The 14,180-nt window shown below is 35.3% G+C and overlaps 1 protein-coding gene across 1 annotated transcript; it reads left to right on the forward strand.

The window, feature by feature from the left end:
- The first annotated feature begins 1,614 nt into the window (after window positions 1-1,614).
- On the forward strand, window positions 1,615-9,360 carry LOC130739942 (uncharacterized). Its single transcript, XM_057592419.1, has 7 exons — window positions 1,615-2,042; window positions 2,252-2,397; window positions 2,581-2,618; window positions 2,712-3,280; window positions 5,610-5,699; window positions 7,520-7,582; window positions 8,980-9,360. Exons 1-7 carry the CDS (start codon window positions 1,989-1,991, stop codon window positions 9,034-9,036), a joined length of 1,017 nt encoding a protein of 338 aa, XP_057448402.1. The 5' UTR covers window positions 1,615-1,988; the 3' UTR covers window positions 9,037-9,360.
- Window positions 9,361-14,180: the final 4,820 nt, after the last annotated feature.

A 14,180-nucleotide genomic window follows, 5' to 3' on the forward strand; every position in this document is an offset into this window, starting at 1 on the left:
ATGAATTGCAACGCGGCCCACATACATTTTTGAGGAAACACTGGAGGGCCCATGTATGTTTTGTAAATAACCTCCATAGCCCACTGGAACAGTACTAAAAAGCAACGGGTCCGATTTTTGTATGAGCATCAAACTTCAAAGATTGAATGTGAGCCAATCACATATCACATATGAACAAAATGATTTCATCGACCAAAAAAAAAAAAAATATGAACAAAATGAAGCTGAGACTTGATGTTAAATCTGTCAAGGGAGGAGTTTTTTTTTCTTATGTCGTTTGGTTTTTGTTTTGTGGTAAATGGTAATGTGAGCCAGCATCCCGCTCACCCAAAGTGTTCTTGTATTTGCCAATCATGTGGTCAGTGGCGGAACCAGAAATTTTGGGAAGCCTGGACACATTTATGAAATAGTCCCTGAATTTTTCCCTTACCTTTACATTTGCCCTTTTTTATTTTTTTTTTTGGACCTAAATTATGATCTGGACCAAAGAAAAAAAAAAAATTTTGGCCAGAGCCTGGGCACAGGCCCAGGATGGCCAGGCGGTACATCCGCCTATGCATGTGGCCACTAGAGTTATGTTATGCAAGATAAATATGTAGTGTGTATTTGAAGAGTGTCCTCTAAATGTATTGATAAAGTTGCGGGAAAAAATAAACATTAGGGTGTGGGAATCGTGTGAAAATATAATAGAGATTTGTTGATATATAACAAATTCGAACTATCCGGTAATAGTATATATTTTCACAATTCAAAATCATCATTCTCACATGCGTAGAGCAATATGAATTGAGACAAAGTATTTGGCTTTATTATTTTATTTTGTAACAGTTGCGTCTCTCTTTATTTTGAAAAATTGCAATATTGCTCATCGTGTTTGTTTCCTCTTTTAGATGGATGTAATTGTCTTTTGGTAGCCCTTGTGGCATTAATCTAATGACGCTTTGAAGAAAAAATAAATAAATAAATATAACTACATGTTGGTAACCCCTAGCATAACATGCACCAAAAGCGTCGCAACCTTCTCCCTCCCTAAAGGGGTGGAGTGGGAGGTTTTCTTTACCCTTTTATAGGATTTCTTCTTTCTCGTGTGAGAGTATTTTATCATCTAGGCAGAGTTTTTTTCTATCCATTAATATTGTTAACAGAGAAATTAATAGGCAACTTCTATCAAGATTGTGCATGTTAGTAGAGAAAGGAAGAGGTTGAGTATAAGTCAAGAAAGGTCGTAATAGGAAGGCTAAAATTTGGACTTTAATTGATAACTAAAATTTTGTATTTTCAACTTGAGATGAATGTTCTCCATTTACTCCATCTTTTTGTTTGAGATATAAGACATTTTTTCTTAAAAATTGACTCCAACCCAACATGATGATAGTGTGGGAGATCTTCTCTGCGAAATAACTCATTACCCCTCCATGATTGCTAGTTTTTGTGGTTGAGTGATGCTTTTCTTTCAAGTAGATCTGTTTGTAGGTGATCTATTTGAAAAAAGTGTAACTTGCAAACAGCAGTTGCGTGACGATTTTAATAGATAATCAATAAGAGTAGTACAAAGTAATTTGAGGATCTCTTCCTAGTTTTTTTTGTTTCCTCAATAAATCAAACAAATGAGATTCACAACAAGAAGACCAAGCATTTAAGGCCCTGGCCCCACCATCATGATGTTCTGATCCGATGGCCCTGGTTTGATCTCGCAGCCACCATACTCAAAGTTCCCAGCACTACTTCCACCTCGGTGCTCCACCCTTCACCCTTCCACGCAAAATCACCGCGCGCTTTCATTTCACCAGCACTCGAATCTCAAAACGCGACAGCACTCTGAATCCAAAGTCGCTGTTCTCCAATCTCCATTTCTGCTTCGACTCAAGGCAATCAAATTAGGGTTAGGGTTTAGGTATCTGTTGATGCCTCGTATTCGAGTTGCTGTATTCATCTCGTTGATGCACAAATTCCCGCTCCATTGATAGCTTAGGGTTTGTGTTATAGACATGTCTGACACTTCGAGGGGTCGAGTTACCATCACTCTTGGGCGTAGCGGTCAGGTACTGTAAAATATTTTCTGATTCCAAAGTTTTATCAAATTAGGGTTAGCGTAGGTAGATTGTAGTCTCTGCTTTCTATTCGATGAATTCAAATGCGTGTTTTCTGCTACTTTGATTCGCTTTCGTTAAATTTATTTACTGGAAATATAGAGTTTTGTATAGGTATCTGGATTATTGTAAATGACCTGCTATTGTGCACTTGAATTCAGGTTGTGAAGAGGGATGTGTCTGGTGCTGATGTTGCTTTCTCATCTTCGGTTTCCTCGGCTGGGTCGAAACGCTCTGTAAGAGACAGAATTGGAAGTAATGCAGATAGTTCCATGTGGCATGGAAATGGCCTCGCCAGTAATAAACGGTGTGTTTGTGCTTTTGTATTTTCTTTAGCATCTCTAGCTACTTTGGTACTGGACCTTTACCTTTGATAATGTTTTGGATACTATAATGATCAGTGGTAGAGGCAGAGTAGGTTGCCTGTTTTCTGTAGTATGCTATTAAAATTAGCTTTAATGAATTATGTTTTATTTTGTATTATATGCAGACAGCGAGGAGATATGAGTTCGCGAAATGGGTTGGATGGTAGCTCCCTCAGCAATGAATTTACCCTTGTATATTTATGCTTCTAAATGGTTTCTTTTATTTTGAATTTGTGTTTCCCGTTAATTTACTTAGATGGGCGTATTGGCAAAGATGATCTCCGATTGAAGCTCATACAAAAAAGTGCATCTAGGCAGGCTGAGAGCAATGACAAGAAGAGGCATGGGGACCTGCGTGAAAAATTATCAAAGGCAGTTCAACCTCCTAGAGACAGTTTTAACTCAAAGCCGCGCATGCCTGAACCAAGGGAAAGAAGCTTGTTAAGGCAACTTCCCCCAGCTAGAAGCTCTGATGATTTAATGCGTATGGAATCAATGAGAAGCTCATACTCTCCTTGGACATTGGATCATATTCGGCAAAGATCACCTGATGGGTTTCCAAGTACTTCCAGGGGTATTTCCCCCCAGAGAAATGCTGGAGACCTACAGAGAAGGCCATTGAACAGGACATATGACAGTGCCAGATCAGTTCCATACGTAGGTAGGGATGTTCTTGAAACTTCAAGGCCTCCAAGTACTGCACCTGCATCTTTCATGTCACGCTCCACAATGTCAACATTGCCTCCAGTAACTGCTAAGTCTGTAGCATCTCATCCTGGCCAACTTCCTCCATCGAGCAGTGTTGCACCAAGGGCTTCATATGCGGTGAATTTTACTTATTCTCTGACCTCTAGCTCTCCTTTCTCTCAACCATGTATTTTTGGTGTTATGAAAGTATGACTTGTCGACGTGAAAGTGCTCCTATAAATTCATTTGCAGTCATATACAGGAAGATTCTTTTAGGATTCCATTCTATATCAATAGTAACAAAGACATTATATTATTTATTTTTTTTGGCACAAACAGTGCTTAACCCTGTGGTGTGGACCATCTTCTACAGAGACTCAAGAGTCAGGTAGATAACAGCCAAAATTGTGGTTGAATTGGGGAGGATGCTTTGGTATGCTAACACAGCAAATTTCAATTATGTCCCTGTCCTTTCTTCTACCAGTAAGCTATTTTAGTATACATTCATGATGTCACACCACCTTCAGAACCATTTTCCTTTGACAGAACTCAGTTTCCCATCTCTCACTTCATCTGTTGCTCTTCTGGCAAGACACGCTTTTTCAGGCCAAAGTTGGCCCTTTTCCAGTGTTTTCTGACCATTTCAGCTTCAGTTTGTGGTCCATGTTCCAACCTTCCTCTGTTCTCACTTTGTAGACCTGATCTGACCTTCCTCTGCTGTATTTCTGTCTGTCTCTGCCCTGCTCCGGTCTTCCTTTGCTCTGTTCACAGACCTTGTCATATAATGTGATTGTTCCAGTTAGTTTTATTGTCTTTGTACAAATTACAGAAAAATGCATATTTAAAGTTGGTGATTTGTCACTAACTTGTTAGTAACGCCTTGGATTAATAGTGATTATGTTTGAGCTGAGTTTTTTATTGTGAATGATTAAATGTCTTTAATTTTGAGTGATTTTATTTTAGCATTAACATGTGAGCGGTATTAGTTATTTGCCTTGAGTCTATTATCTCTGCCTCTGCGGTATAACATCCATCCTCCTACATTGTATCCTACTATAGTGTTTTTGGAGTTGGACGCTCTACTCCACTGTCCCGGATTGATATGTGATTACTGTGATTTAACATTTTGGCCTTAAAAACTACGGATAGTCTTATGGCTTGAAGTTGTGGATTTGAAGCTTAAATATGGTTGTGTGATTCCGGGCATTAATGGGAATTGAAGCTTAAATATGATAGTCTTCTTTTGTGAATTTTCCTTTACTTCTCCAACGCAGCATGATTAGATGACTAAAACACTTGTGAACATCATAAGAAAATTGTTAATGATAGTAGTGCTTGTTGGTTCTTTACTTCTGATACTAAGCTGTTGAGTATGCAAATCAAGCTAGTCTCCAGAGATGGTTGTTTTCTATGGCCATCACAATTTATAGCTGGGATAGAAATTTCTGGCTCTATACACAAACACAACTGTGAAATGTGAATAGATGTTAAGGGTTGGCATAAACATTGAACTTATCAGACATGAATAGTAATTTAGTTCCCTACAACCTGGAACTGATCTGTTCATTTAAATGAGTATAAAAAGTATGATCCGTGCCTCCTATTTGTACCCTTCCCGTAGTTCGTGCAAATTTAAATTTTTTGTTGAATGGGTAATTTTAGACTGCGAGAAATAGACCGACTTTAAACTTTTGTCCATTTAGTTTTTATCCTTCATTGCCATCTTCTGTTGTGGGTTTGCTTGTCATCTATGTTACAAGAGATTGAGAAAGTAGAACTACCATGATGCAGTAGACTCTCTCTGACTTTATGATTGTGTATTATGAATTTTCTGCTTATTTATATCATTACTCTGAAATTAAGTTATACATGTCGAGTCAAAGTCAACCTTTCAGTACTAGAGATTAAATTAGTGTTGTTGCCTATCTTACTGGTCTTACATTTGACCCCGTAATTAAAGGTTAACCAAATAGTGGTTAAGGTCGACCTGTAATGAAAGATCAGTCTCAAAGTTGAGAAAGCACGGTATATTTATTATATGGATTGTGTTAGGTTTATACAAAATGCTATTAATGACCCTAATTTGATTAATTGAAATCATTTAACATCCTTAATTTATGTGGTGAAGATATTGGAGATAAATACTGGATGGAACTAGCATTGTTTTTTAAAACTGGATTTTTTGAATGTTGATTTAACATGCTTTATTTGTGTATTAAACAACTGGTGCAAAATTGACCGAGTTTATATTGCTATCTGGAGTCTGGACTTTAAAATTCTGAGCTGCTGAAGTTTATGTAAATTGCTTATATAGTTTTTACTTTTTATCAGTCTGTAAATCTCTGATTTGGTCTTTGAAGTCTGTGGTGTATAGAAGAGGCAGATAAATTTTCATTTCTCCTTAAATTATCTGAACAGATTATCCATAAAGTTCATCCTGACATGTGGCTTTTCTGGTAACATGTAGGGTGATGAACACCAATCACAGCAAACTGTTGATGGCTTGTTACATGCATTGGGACTAGGAAAATATGTCATTCTCTTCAAGGCTGAGGAAGTACGTAACTCATTTATTTATGTCAATTTGAAGTTATAATATACTTTTTTTTAATATTGATTTGAAGATTTTATGTTGCCATTTGTTTGAGTGACTTACCATGGAAAATGATTGGAAAGGAATATTTGGCCACTTTTTTTTTTGCATCTGATAGTATGGTTTAAATAATGTTATGTGTTCAATGGATGAATTCCATTTTTGGAGAAATATGCTTGCAGAAATTACTGATGCAATGATCTTCCATGCTTAATACAATGATGACATCAGTGTTGTCAATCCCGGATAGCGGTGCGTAGCGGCTGACCCCAAATACTATAGAGGTATAGCATATTGTGGGATGGCTGCTACGCTGAATTTTGTATATATTTTATATAATTTATACTGTATAAATTTCAATGCTAAAAAATGATAAAAAGTACTCAAAATTCATTTCATTCATAATTTAATCATAAAAATCCATGGGTGTTTTAATGGAGGGGAGGGGAGGGGAGGCAACGGGGTAGGAATTTGGAATCTTATCCTGTTTGGTTAAGAAGAGGGACTGGGAGGGGAAATTACCCCTTCCCTGTTTGGTTCAGGAGTGAGGGGAGGGATTTTAAAACAACTTTAATTTTGTTGCCCTTACTTTTATGGAGAAGGACATTTTTCTCCAAATAAATAGTTCCCCTTCAAATCCCCCCACTATTGGAGGGGAGACAAAATTAAGTTAGGAGGGGTTTTGGCCCTCTCCATTCCCCTCCCCTCCAACCAATCACTAAGGCATACAATGAGAGATAAAAGAAATGAACAAAAACAGAACAGGGTAAGAGGAGGCTGTTGTGATTTGTGAATAAGATAAATAAAATCTAAGAAATAAAAGAAAAAGGGATATGGTGAACTGAGAAAAACTGACAGAAGTTAAACTTAGAATAAAGAAACAGAGCAAAGCAAAAGACTGACGGGAAATTAGTAACCTGAAGTGAGAACGTGAGAAGGGAGATGGAGGTGGCCGGAGCCTGGTCGCCAGTCACGGGAGTGAAAAAGGCAGATTGAAGGTTGGGAGGTTGAGAAGTGAGAATGGGAGAAATCAGGGGTGGGGGGCAGAACAGGGAGAGTGTATTCCTAATTTTTCAAACCCAAAAATCCATTTTCCCCTTAAAACGAAGATGGCGTTAACCGGGGACTTGAAGCCCTAAACATAATTGTGCTCACAACGCCGCAATTCAGGGCGCGATGGTCACAATGCTGAAGCGCTCCACTATAGAAACTCTTGTCAAGGCTGTACCTCTCCACCGCTATAACTTGCTTTTCACATCCCTGGATGACATGAGGATTTTAATGACGCAATTGGTTACATATGAGTTTCAGATTAAACCTAGGATGCATTAACAAGTTTTGCCTTAATGTTTGCCTTTGTGTGTTTCTTTGATAGAAATCACATAAATTACCAAGAAATTTTGATAGTTGAAAATTTAACTGTTGAAACTTACATAAATCTTGCCTGCATTTTGTAATCACTATTAATCCCCTTTCTTTGGTTGGCGTTCGAACCTGCTTTAGGGGGGATATTGATAAACTTTTTGCTTCAATTGGCTTTTAGACAGTTCCATACTCATATACTAAACTTGCTGCGGATAAAATCTGAAGTGTTTATTGTGTTTTGGGCTCCAGAGATTATGTTATCGGGTGACATGACAGTCTTATATATTAGTACTGAAATATGAATAAATAAAATATTAAAACAAAAATGACTTTGATAAATTTTTGTATGTTCCTGCTATGAATTAGGTTTTTCTTTTTTCTTTTAGCGTTGCCAGTTATCATACGATTTGTCCTTGCAGGTGGATATGACTGCATTGAAGCAAATGGGAGAAAATGACCTCAAAGAGCTTGGAATTCCTATGGTAATTGTCTTTCGTTTTTGTTGTGGCATATGTTCAGGTGTTTTTCAGTTAGGCTTACAGAGTTACAGTTTAAATTGAATATTACCCTGTTTATGTGGATCAAGGCATTGTTATATTATGTATATTTATCCAGAGAAAATGAAGCATCCATTCAGTAAATGGGATTATGTTGAATGAGTTAATATTTTTATCTTTGTTTTCCCATCCATCTCAGTACTTGCTGCCTTGTTCAATACCGCCCAATAGCGTCTGTTTCTTTCCTTCTATAGTGTTGAAGATGAACCAAACTCAGAAAAGAGAGAGAGTAGAGAGAGAGAGAGTAGAGAGAGAGAGTGTTTGTTGTAACTGAATTCTATTATGTAAATTGGTAACAATTACAGTTGGATACAATTGGTATATATAGTCTTTCCTAAAGACTATTAAAATTGCTAACTATTAGTCAACTAACAGGATAGTTGACTAGAACTAACTAGTCTATAGTATATCTCTAATATATAGCTTCAATACTTCATCATCATCATGAGATGATCAAGTATTTGATCAGTAGCCATGTAAAACAAAATTGTCTCAGATGCCATTTAACCCTTAACAACAGCGTTGTTTTATGTGGATCGCATCCCTGTTATGGATTCCCTTTCATCTATAATTTACAGTTAAATTGTGTTCACTTATGCATCAATAAATTCTCTTTCACTTGTTGATTAGCTTATTACTATTTCGCTGGAAGACGTGAATTTTCTTTGTAGCCATTGAATGTGTTTTTAAATCTTAGTGGTGAGTAAGTCTACCAATAATGCATGAAAATTCATTTCCCAGTTAAGAGTAAGGATGCGTTTGGAAAAGCTTGTTTGAGTTTATCTCCTAACATAAGCATTATGCAAATTGCATGGTTAAGCTTATAAAATAGCTTATGACCTATCTATATTTTGAACTTATTTTCATTAAAATCTCAAATTGGCTCATGAATAAGCACTTATTCATAATTTTCCAAATGAGCTTATGGATAAGCACTTTTACATACCTATAAGGTATTGAGCTTATTTTGATAAGCTTCTCAATTAAACTTATAAATAAGTGTTTATTGTAATAATCGCTTAATTAAACTGTGTTCTGTGTCCTGTGAATTTTACTATTTGAACCTTATTGAAGTTGTTAGTTTTGGTATTCTGCTTGTTTTATATTTCTTGTCCTTATTGCTTTCACTTTTTATATGTATAAATTGCTCCCATAGTTAGCTGTACCAATGTGGTCATTTTTTTTTGAAAGGAACCAATGTGGTCATTTAGACAAGGTTTTTGTGTTTTTGTACCATGAAAATGTGTTTTGACGTGCATGTGCTGAGTACACTCTTTGATTATACGTACTATCCGTCTTATGAAGGCTGCTTTGAGTTGCAGGGTCCGAGGAAAAAAATTCTACTCGCTCTCATGCCTCGTACCAAACGTCCACATTGATTGATACCTGGTATGCTTGATGCTGAAATTGACATTGTTGGATCATCAGGGTTCTTTTTTGAAAATATTGGGTGATGCTAAAACACAGCTGAATTTTTTTCCTAAGTATAGCATGCCATGTCCCGTGTGGGGTCTGAGTCTTCCTTGTATTCACTGTCGCATTTTGGAATTGTGGATGTATCGATCAAATTTTTTTGTTTATATTGTCTGTACTTTGAAAGAAATAGGAAATGGAATCAATTAATCTGATATCAAGGTACCAATGCTTGTTGGTTGAATTAGTAGGGAGTACATTTCCATAAATAAAAACAATATTTCAGGTTTTTTCGGGTAAAGAAACTATATTTTAGGTTTGATTCTTGATGAGAGTTATGTTTCCTTGAACGATCGAGTCTCCTTTACTTGATGCGAATTAGTCAAAGTCCTATGACAATCGTTTAATTAATGTTGGTGACACGTTATCATATTATTTTCATGTTATATCTAGAATATGTACTGTGCTCCTTTGTGGCTTCCCTCGCCATAGCACTATATAAAATCTATCCTCCATAGCTGGCTATTTAAGTTAATTTTAGGCTTAATACATCAGAAGGCCCCTGAATTTGTAAAGGGAATCAGTTCCAGGGCCTGGAAAATTTTCGCATCAAATTGGGTCCCTAACAAATTTTTTTTAATTCAATTAAGGCCAAATGCGTGTCTGATGCTGATGTGTCTAAATTTTAACAGACATGGCATTTCCGCGTGGCTTTTATAATTATTTTTAGAAACCAATAATTATTATTCATTTATTATTAATTCCAAGTCATTAAAAAAAACTTAATCTAACCTGAAAAAACCTAACCTAATTTGAAAACATAATCAAACCCTCTCCTCCTTCCTCTCTTCACTATCTTCTTCCAAACACGGCCGACCTTCCTCTTCCTCCAACCAGCCGCCACCTTCTAACTGATCCCTGGCGAGAAGGAGAGAAGGAAGAAAGCTTCCGCACAATCGGCCGGCGATGGAGGCCACAGTAGCTGACGAATCGACGGAGGCTGGGAAGAAAATACCAAGATCTTGAAGAGATCCACGATTTGAAGATGGTGGTGCGATGGAGGTCTCAACGGCGCGGCGAGATGGCAAGGCTCACGGTAGTGCGTTGGTTGCAACAGTGAGGAGCGACGGCGCGTGGAAGAGGAGGACGGCAGAAGGGAAGGTCAGGTTAGCTTGGGTTTGATTGGAACATGGTTGGCTTTGTGGTGATTGAGAAGAGGTTTCTTTCTTCTTCGTCTCTTTCTGGTTTTGATTTAGGGAGATTTGTTTGCTTGAAGATTCAGTGACAGGGGAAGTGGGTGTTGTTCTGATTTAGGAGCTTGAGGTTCTGGGTCCAGTTAGCTATGCAGTGGTTGTGATTGAAGGCTTGGGTTTGAAGGGAATGAATTTTTGTGGTTTTAATTTCTTTGATGGTGGTTCTATCTTCTTCCATTGTACTAGCTTCTCTGCAAATGATAGTGCTTCTCTGCACTGGTAATTACACATCTTGTTGTGGTTATGAAGCTGTCTTTTACCTGTTGTGGTTCAAATTGGGGCTGAAGATCACTTAGGAGGGTTCAATTTGGGGCTGAATTGTTATTATTAGATTAGAAATTTGTTATTATTAGATTAGGTTATTATTTAGTTAACGGTTATTAGATTAGGGATTTTATTAAGTTTTTTATTTTTTTCTGCTTAAATAAATGAGTTGGAATTAAAAAAATAAAGTATTATAATTTTTTAATTAAAAAATAATTATAAAAGCCACGTGTAATTGATGACTAGGACAAAATTGAGGTTTGACAGCATTGGCCTTAATTGAATTAAAAAAAATTTGTTAGAGACTCAATTTGATGCGAAAATTTTCCAGGCCCTGAAACTGATTCCCTTTACAAATTCAGGGGCCTTCTGATGTATTAAGCCTTAATTTTATAATAGTAAATTCTTAAAATTGTGGATGAAAGTACACGATGATAGTTGAAAATCTCAAAATGCTATCATGGTCATCAAAGAAAGTATGAATATTAGTTGTATCAATCCTTAGCATTCCGTCATGATTATGTATTAGCTGAGATAGCTCTTCTGACCTTAGTAGGAACGAAGTCATTGATTGTTTTTCCCTGCCCATGAGATGAAAGCTAGTAAGCTACCTAGTGAGCATAGAGCAATGTCAAGTGTTTTTTTTTTTTCCATTGTTTTGTATTGTTTTTCCATACCTAACAACCTAGTCACCTAGATAGCCTCATTTCAAACTTAATGAGCTTCAGTCAGACTTTAGCATAAGCATCATACTTAACTTATTTCCTAAACTCGAAATTATCTGATATATTTCCACCAATACGTGCCTCAAACGATTTTTATCTCTTACAAGGTCATCTTTAATCAGGTTTATTTCTAATGTTTCTGATGTTATCTTTTGCATTATACCATCATAAACTTAAGTCCAAACTCCAAACACTTTTAGACAATGAATTCCTTGCTCAATTGCAGCTAAAGGTTTGAGGGATTACCCTTATAAGTTACGACCCTATAGCAAATCCGCAACAGAGACAGGGTTGAATCTTCCTAGTTGTCAAATTAACTTTTAATTAATGCTCAAGTGCATTTGATCATGTATTTTGTATTCGGCATAAGCAGACATTTCAACATAATATGTTCTTTCTCCGAAGTTACATATTTTGTCATTGGATATTATTATATGACTGCATTATCATATTCAAATAAAGGTTTCCCCCCTGGTCAGTTTTGGCATTCTATGAGGTCTAGCTCGTAAAATATTAGAATTAGAAACCCACTTTGGATTTGTCTAAAATTAAAGATATACCCAGTGGTGGGAGAGCAAGGTTTTGGGTAGGACCACGGTTTAATATTCTTAAACCAACGTGTAATCAAATGAAATTATCTGAAATAAATCAATTATAGCAAATCCACCCACTTAGCCACCATAACCCAATCTCCTCCCTCATGGCCTTTTTTTTTCCCTCAGTTAGATAATTCATCGCTGATAGTAATGACTACTTCTTTTGCAGCTAGTACTAAGCGGTAAACAACTAACTATTAAAATAGCTTTATTTTCATGACAAGATGGAACTATCAACCACATAGTTAAGAGATCAAATAAAAAACTATCACGCCACACCTTGTGCTTAATATCGCCTCCTTTTATTACACATGTTAGGATAGTGAAATGCTAGGTGACAGCATACCTACTTGGAATTCTCCTCCTAAAGCAAGTTTAGAACATTTAATAAGCTTGAAAATAGGGAAAAGGTGTGGGAATTGATTAGCATGAGAGAGTTATTGGTGGAAGAAGTCAACCAATAAAAGATCTAGTTAGAGACGATGGAATAAAACACAATCTAATGATTTTCTAAATTGTCCCAAAAGCAACTGAGTGTGGGTCCAACTAGAACAACTGTCCAACGCAAATGCTCAGTTTATTTGTAGAATAACATTATAGTTGATGACTTGATTCACCTGAAAATACATGTTGTATAAAATATAGGCTTTGCCTGCTCTAAGAAGATATGCCCAGATCTTATGGAAGACTCTTATTAGTATATATGTTTACATCATAACCCACTTCTTATGTTCCTTTATTTAGCTTCTACTCTTTTTTAAACCTATTACAAGAACATTCATAAAACATGGTCAAGAAAAACAGATCAATGGTCTTTTGTTTAATGTGAATGTGGGTGGAGGGTTATAATTAAGAAACTTTATTTAGTGCTGAATAATCACATCTTTATGAATATCAGCATAATGAAAATAATATATAGATAATGAAAACATTAAATAATTAATTAATATTTTGTGGTATCCACGTGTATATGTATATAGTAAAAGTCAAAACATTAATTTAAGCATTATTTCAAAGAATTAATATAATTGTTACAAATGTTTTGACAAATTTAAAAACAATATAGATAATGAAAATATTTAATCTAGTCCTATTTATAAGAATAAAAAAAATCACATAGTTTAAAAAATGTAGTTAAGTTAGATAAAATGCATTAAATTTGTCATAAATTAAAATAAAATTCCAAAATTACCCTTTGTTCTAATGTAGTTATTAGTGTTGGAGAGTAAAAGGAGAGATAGTAATTAATGAGACATATTTTACTAGTTAAAATTAATAAGGGCTTCATTGGAAAAAATAATTAATATAGCATAAATTTTTATTTGGTTCTTATAAAAAGAACCAAGATTTTTTTCTCTTTGATTCTTATAAATATGACCGGATGTAGTAATTAATATTATGTGAATTATTTTTGTAGATATTTAGTTATTGATTGTAAAAAATGAAAAAAAAAGATTTTTTTAAATTTTTTTTTGTTACATAAGGAAATAGAAAAAGGCTACACTAATGCATCCTGCACCAAACGTGCAGCAATATTAAGAAAAAATATTTTTTAATTTAATACAACTTTTTTTTTAATACATGTCATCAATAGCATAAATATGACTTCAAGAGAAATGGAAGTATATATGAGATTAATTGTTTTATGAGATTTAATAAAAATAATTAATTTGTATTTGACGGATTACTTTACTTGAATTAACTTTAGTAGCTAGATTGCACTTAGGCTATATCTTAGCATCCATTACAGTAATATTCAGTTGGCAATCTATAATATATGATAAGTTTAGGTAGAGGACAATACATGAAGCCACAAAGTCATTGGCTGATCAATAAAAAACCTTAGATATACATTTCAGTACAGTAGTAGATATGTTAAAAAGTTAATTAGTGCCCTCCTTCCCTTCCAGATGATCACTTCCCTCTTTCTTTGACTTTTTGCAGCTACAGTTAGTTAAGTAACTTTAAACATGTCTTAAGCAAGGAATATATCTCTTTTTAATTAACAAAGGAGAAAGCAAAGTGGATTTATTATAAATGTCAATAAGTGCTAATTCCATCTTAAATAAATTACCGTGAAACCTATCTGATTGAGAAGTCTGAGGTGTATCAACTACAATATGGAAGAGTTTTGTTTTTTATGTATCAAACATTGCATGAGAGACGGCTTTCTTTGATCCAATTTTTAAATAAGCAAAATCATCAATAGACAATTGTACGAGTGCTAACATCCAATAGAAACCAGAGTGAGAAAATAAGAGAAAAAAAGTAA

Source organism: Lotus japonicus, chromosome 2 (assembly GCF_012489685.1).
Source record: "Lotus japonicus ecotype B-129 chromosome 2, LjGifu_v1.2".
NCBI classification, from domain to species: domain Eukaryota; kingdom Viridiplantae; phylum Streptophyta; class Magnoliopsida; order Fabales; family Fabaceae; genus Lotus; species Lotus japonicus.

Bases quoted from the DNA above. Each gene is read 5' to 3' on its own strand.
- LOC130739942 (XM_057592419.1), top strand. From the start codon at position 1,989: ATGTCTGACACTTCGAGGGGTCGAGTTACCATCACTCTTGGGCGTAGC. The intron at 2,398-2,580 runs GTGTGTTTGTGC...TATTATATGCAG, and splicing joins GGCCTCGCCAGTAATAAACG to ACAGCGAGGAGATATGAGTT. The intron at 2,619-2,711 runs GTAGCTCCCTCA...TAATTTACTTAG, and splicing joins TTCGCGAAATGGGTTGGATG to ATGGGCGTATTGGCAAAGAT.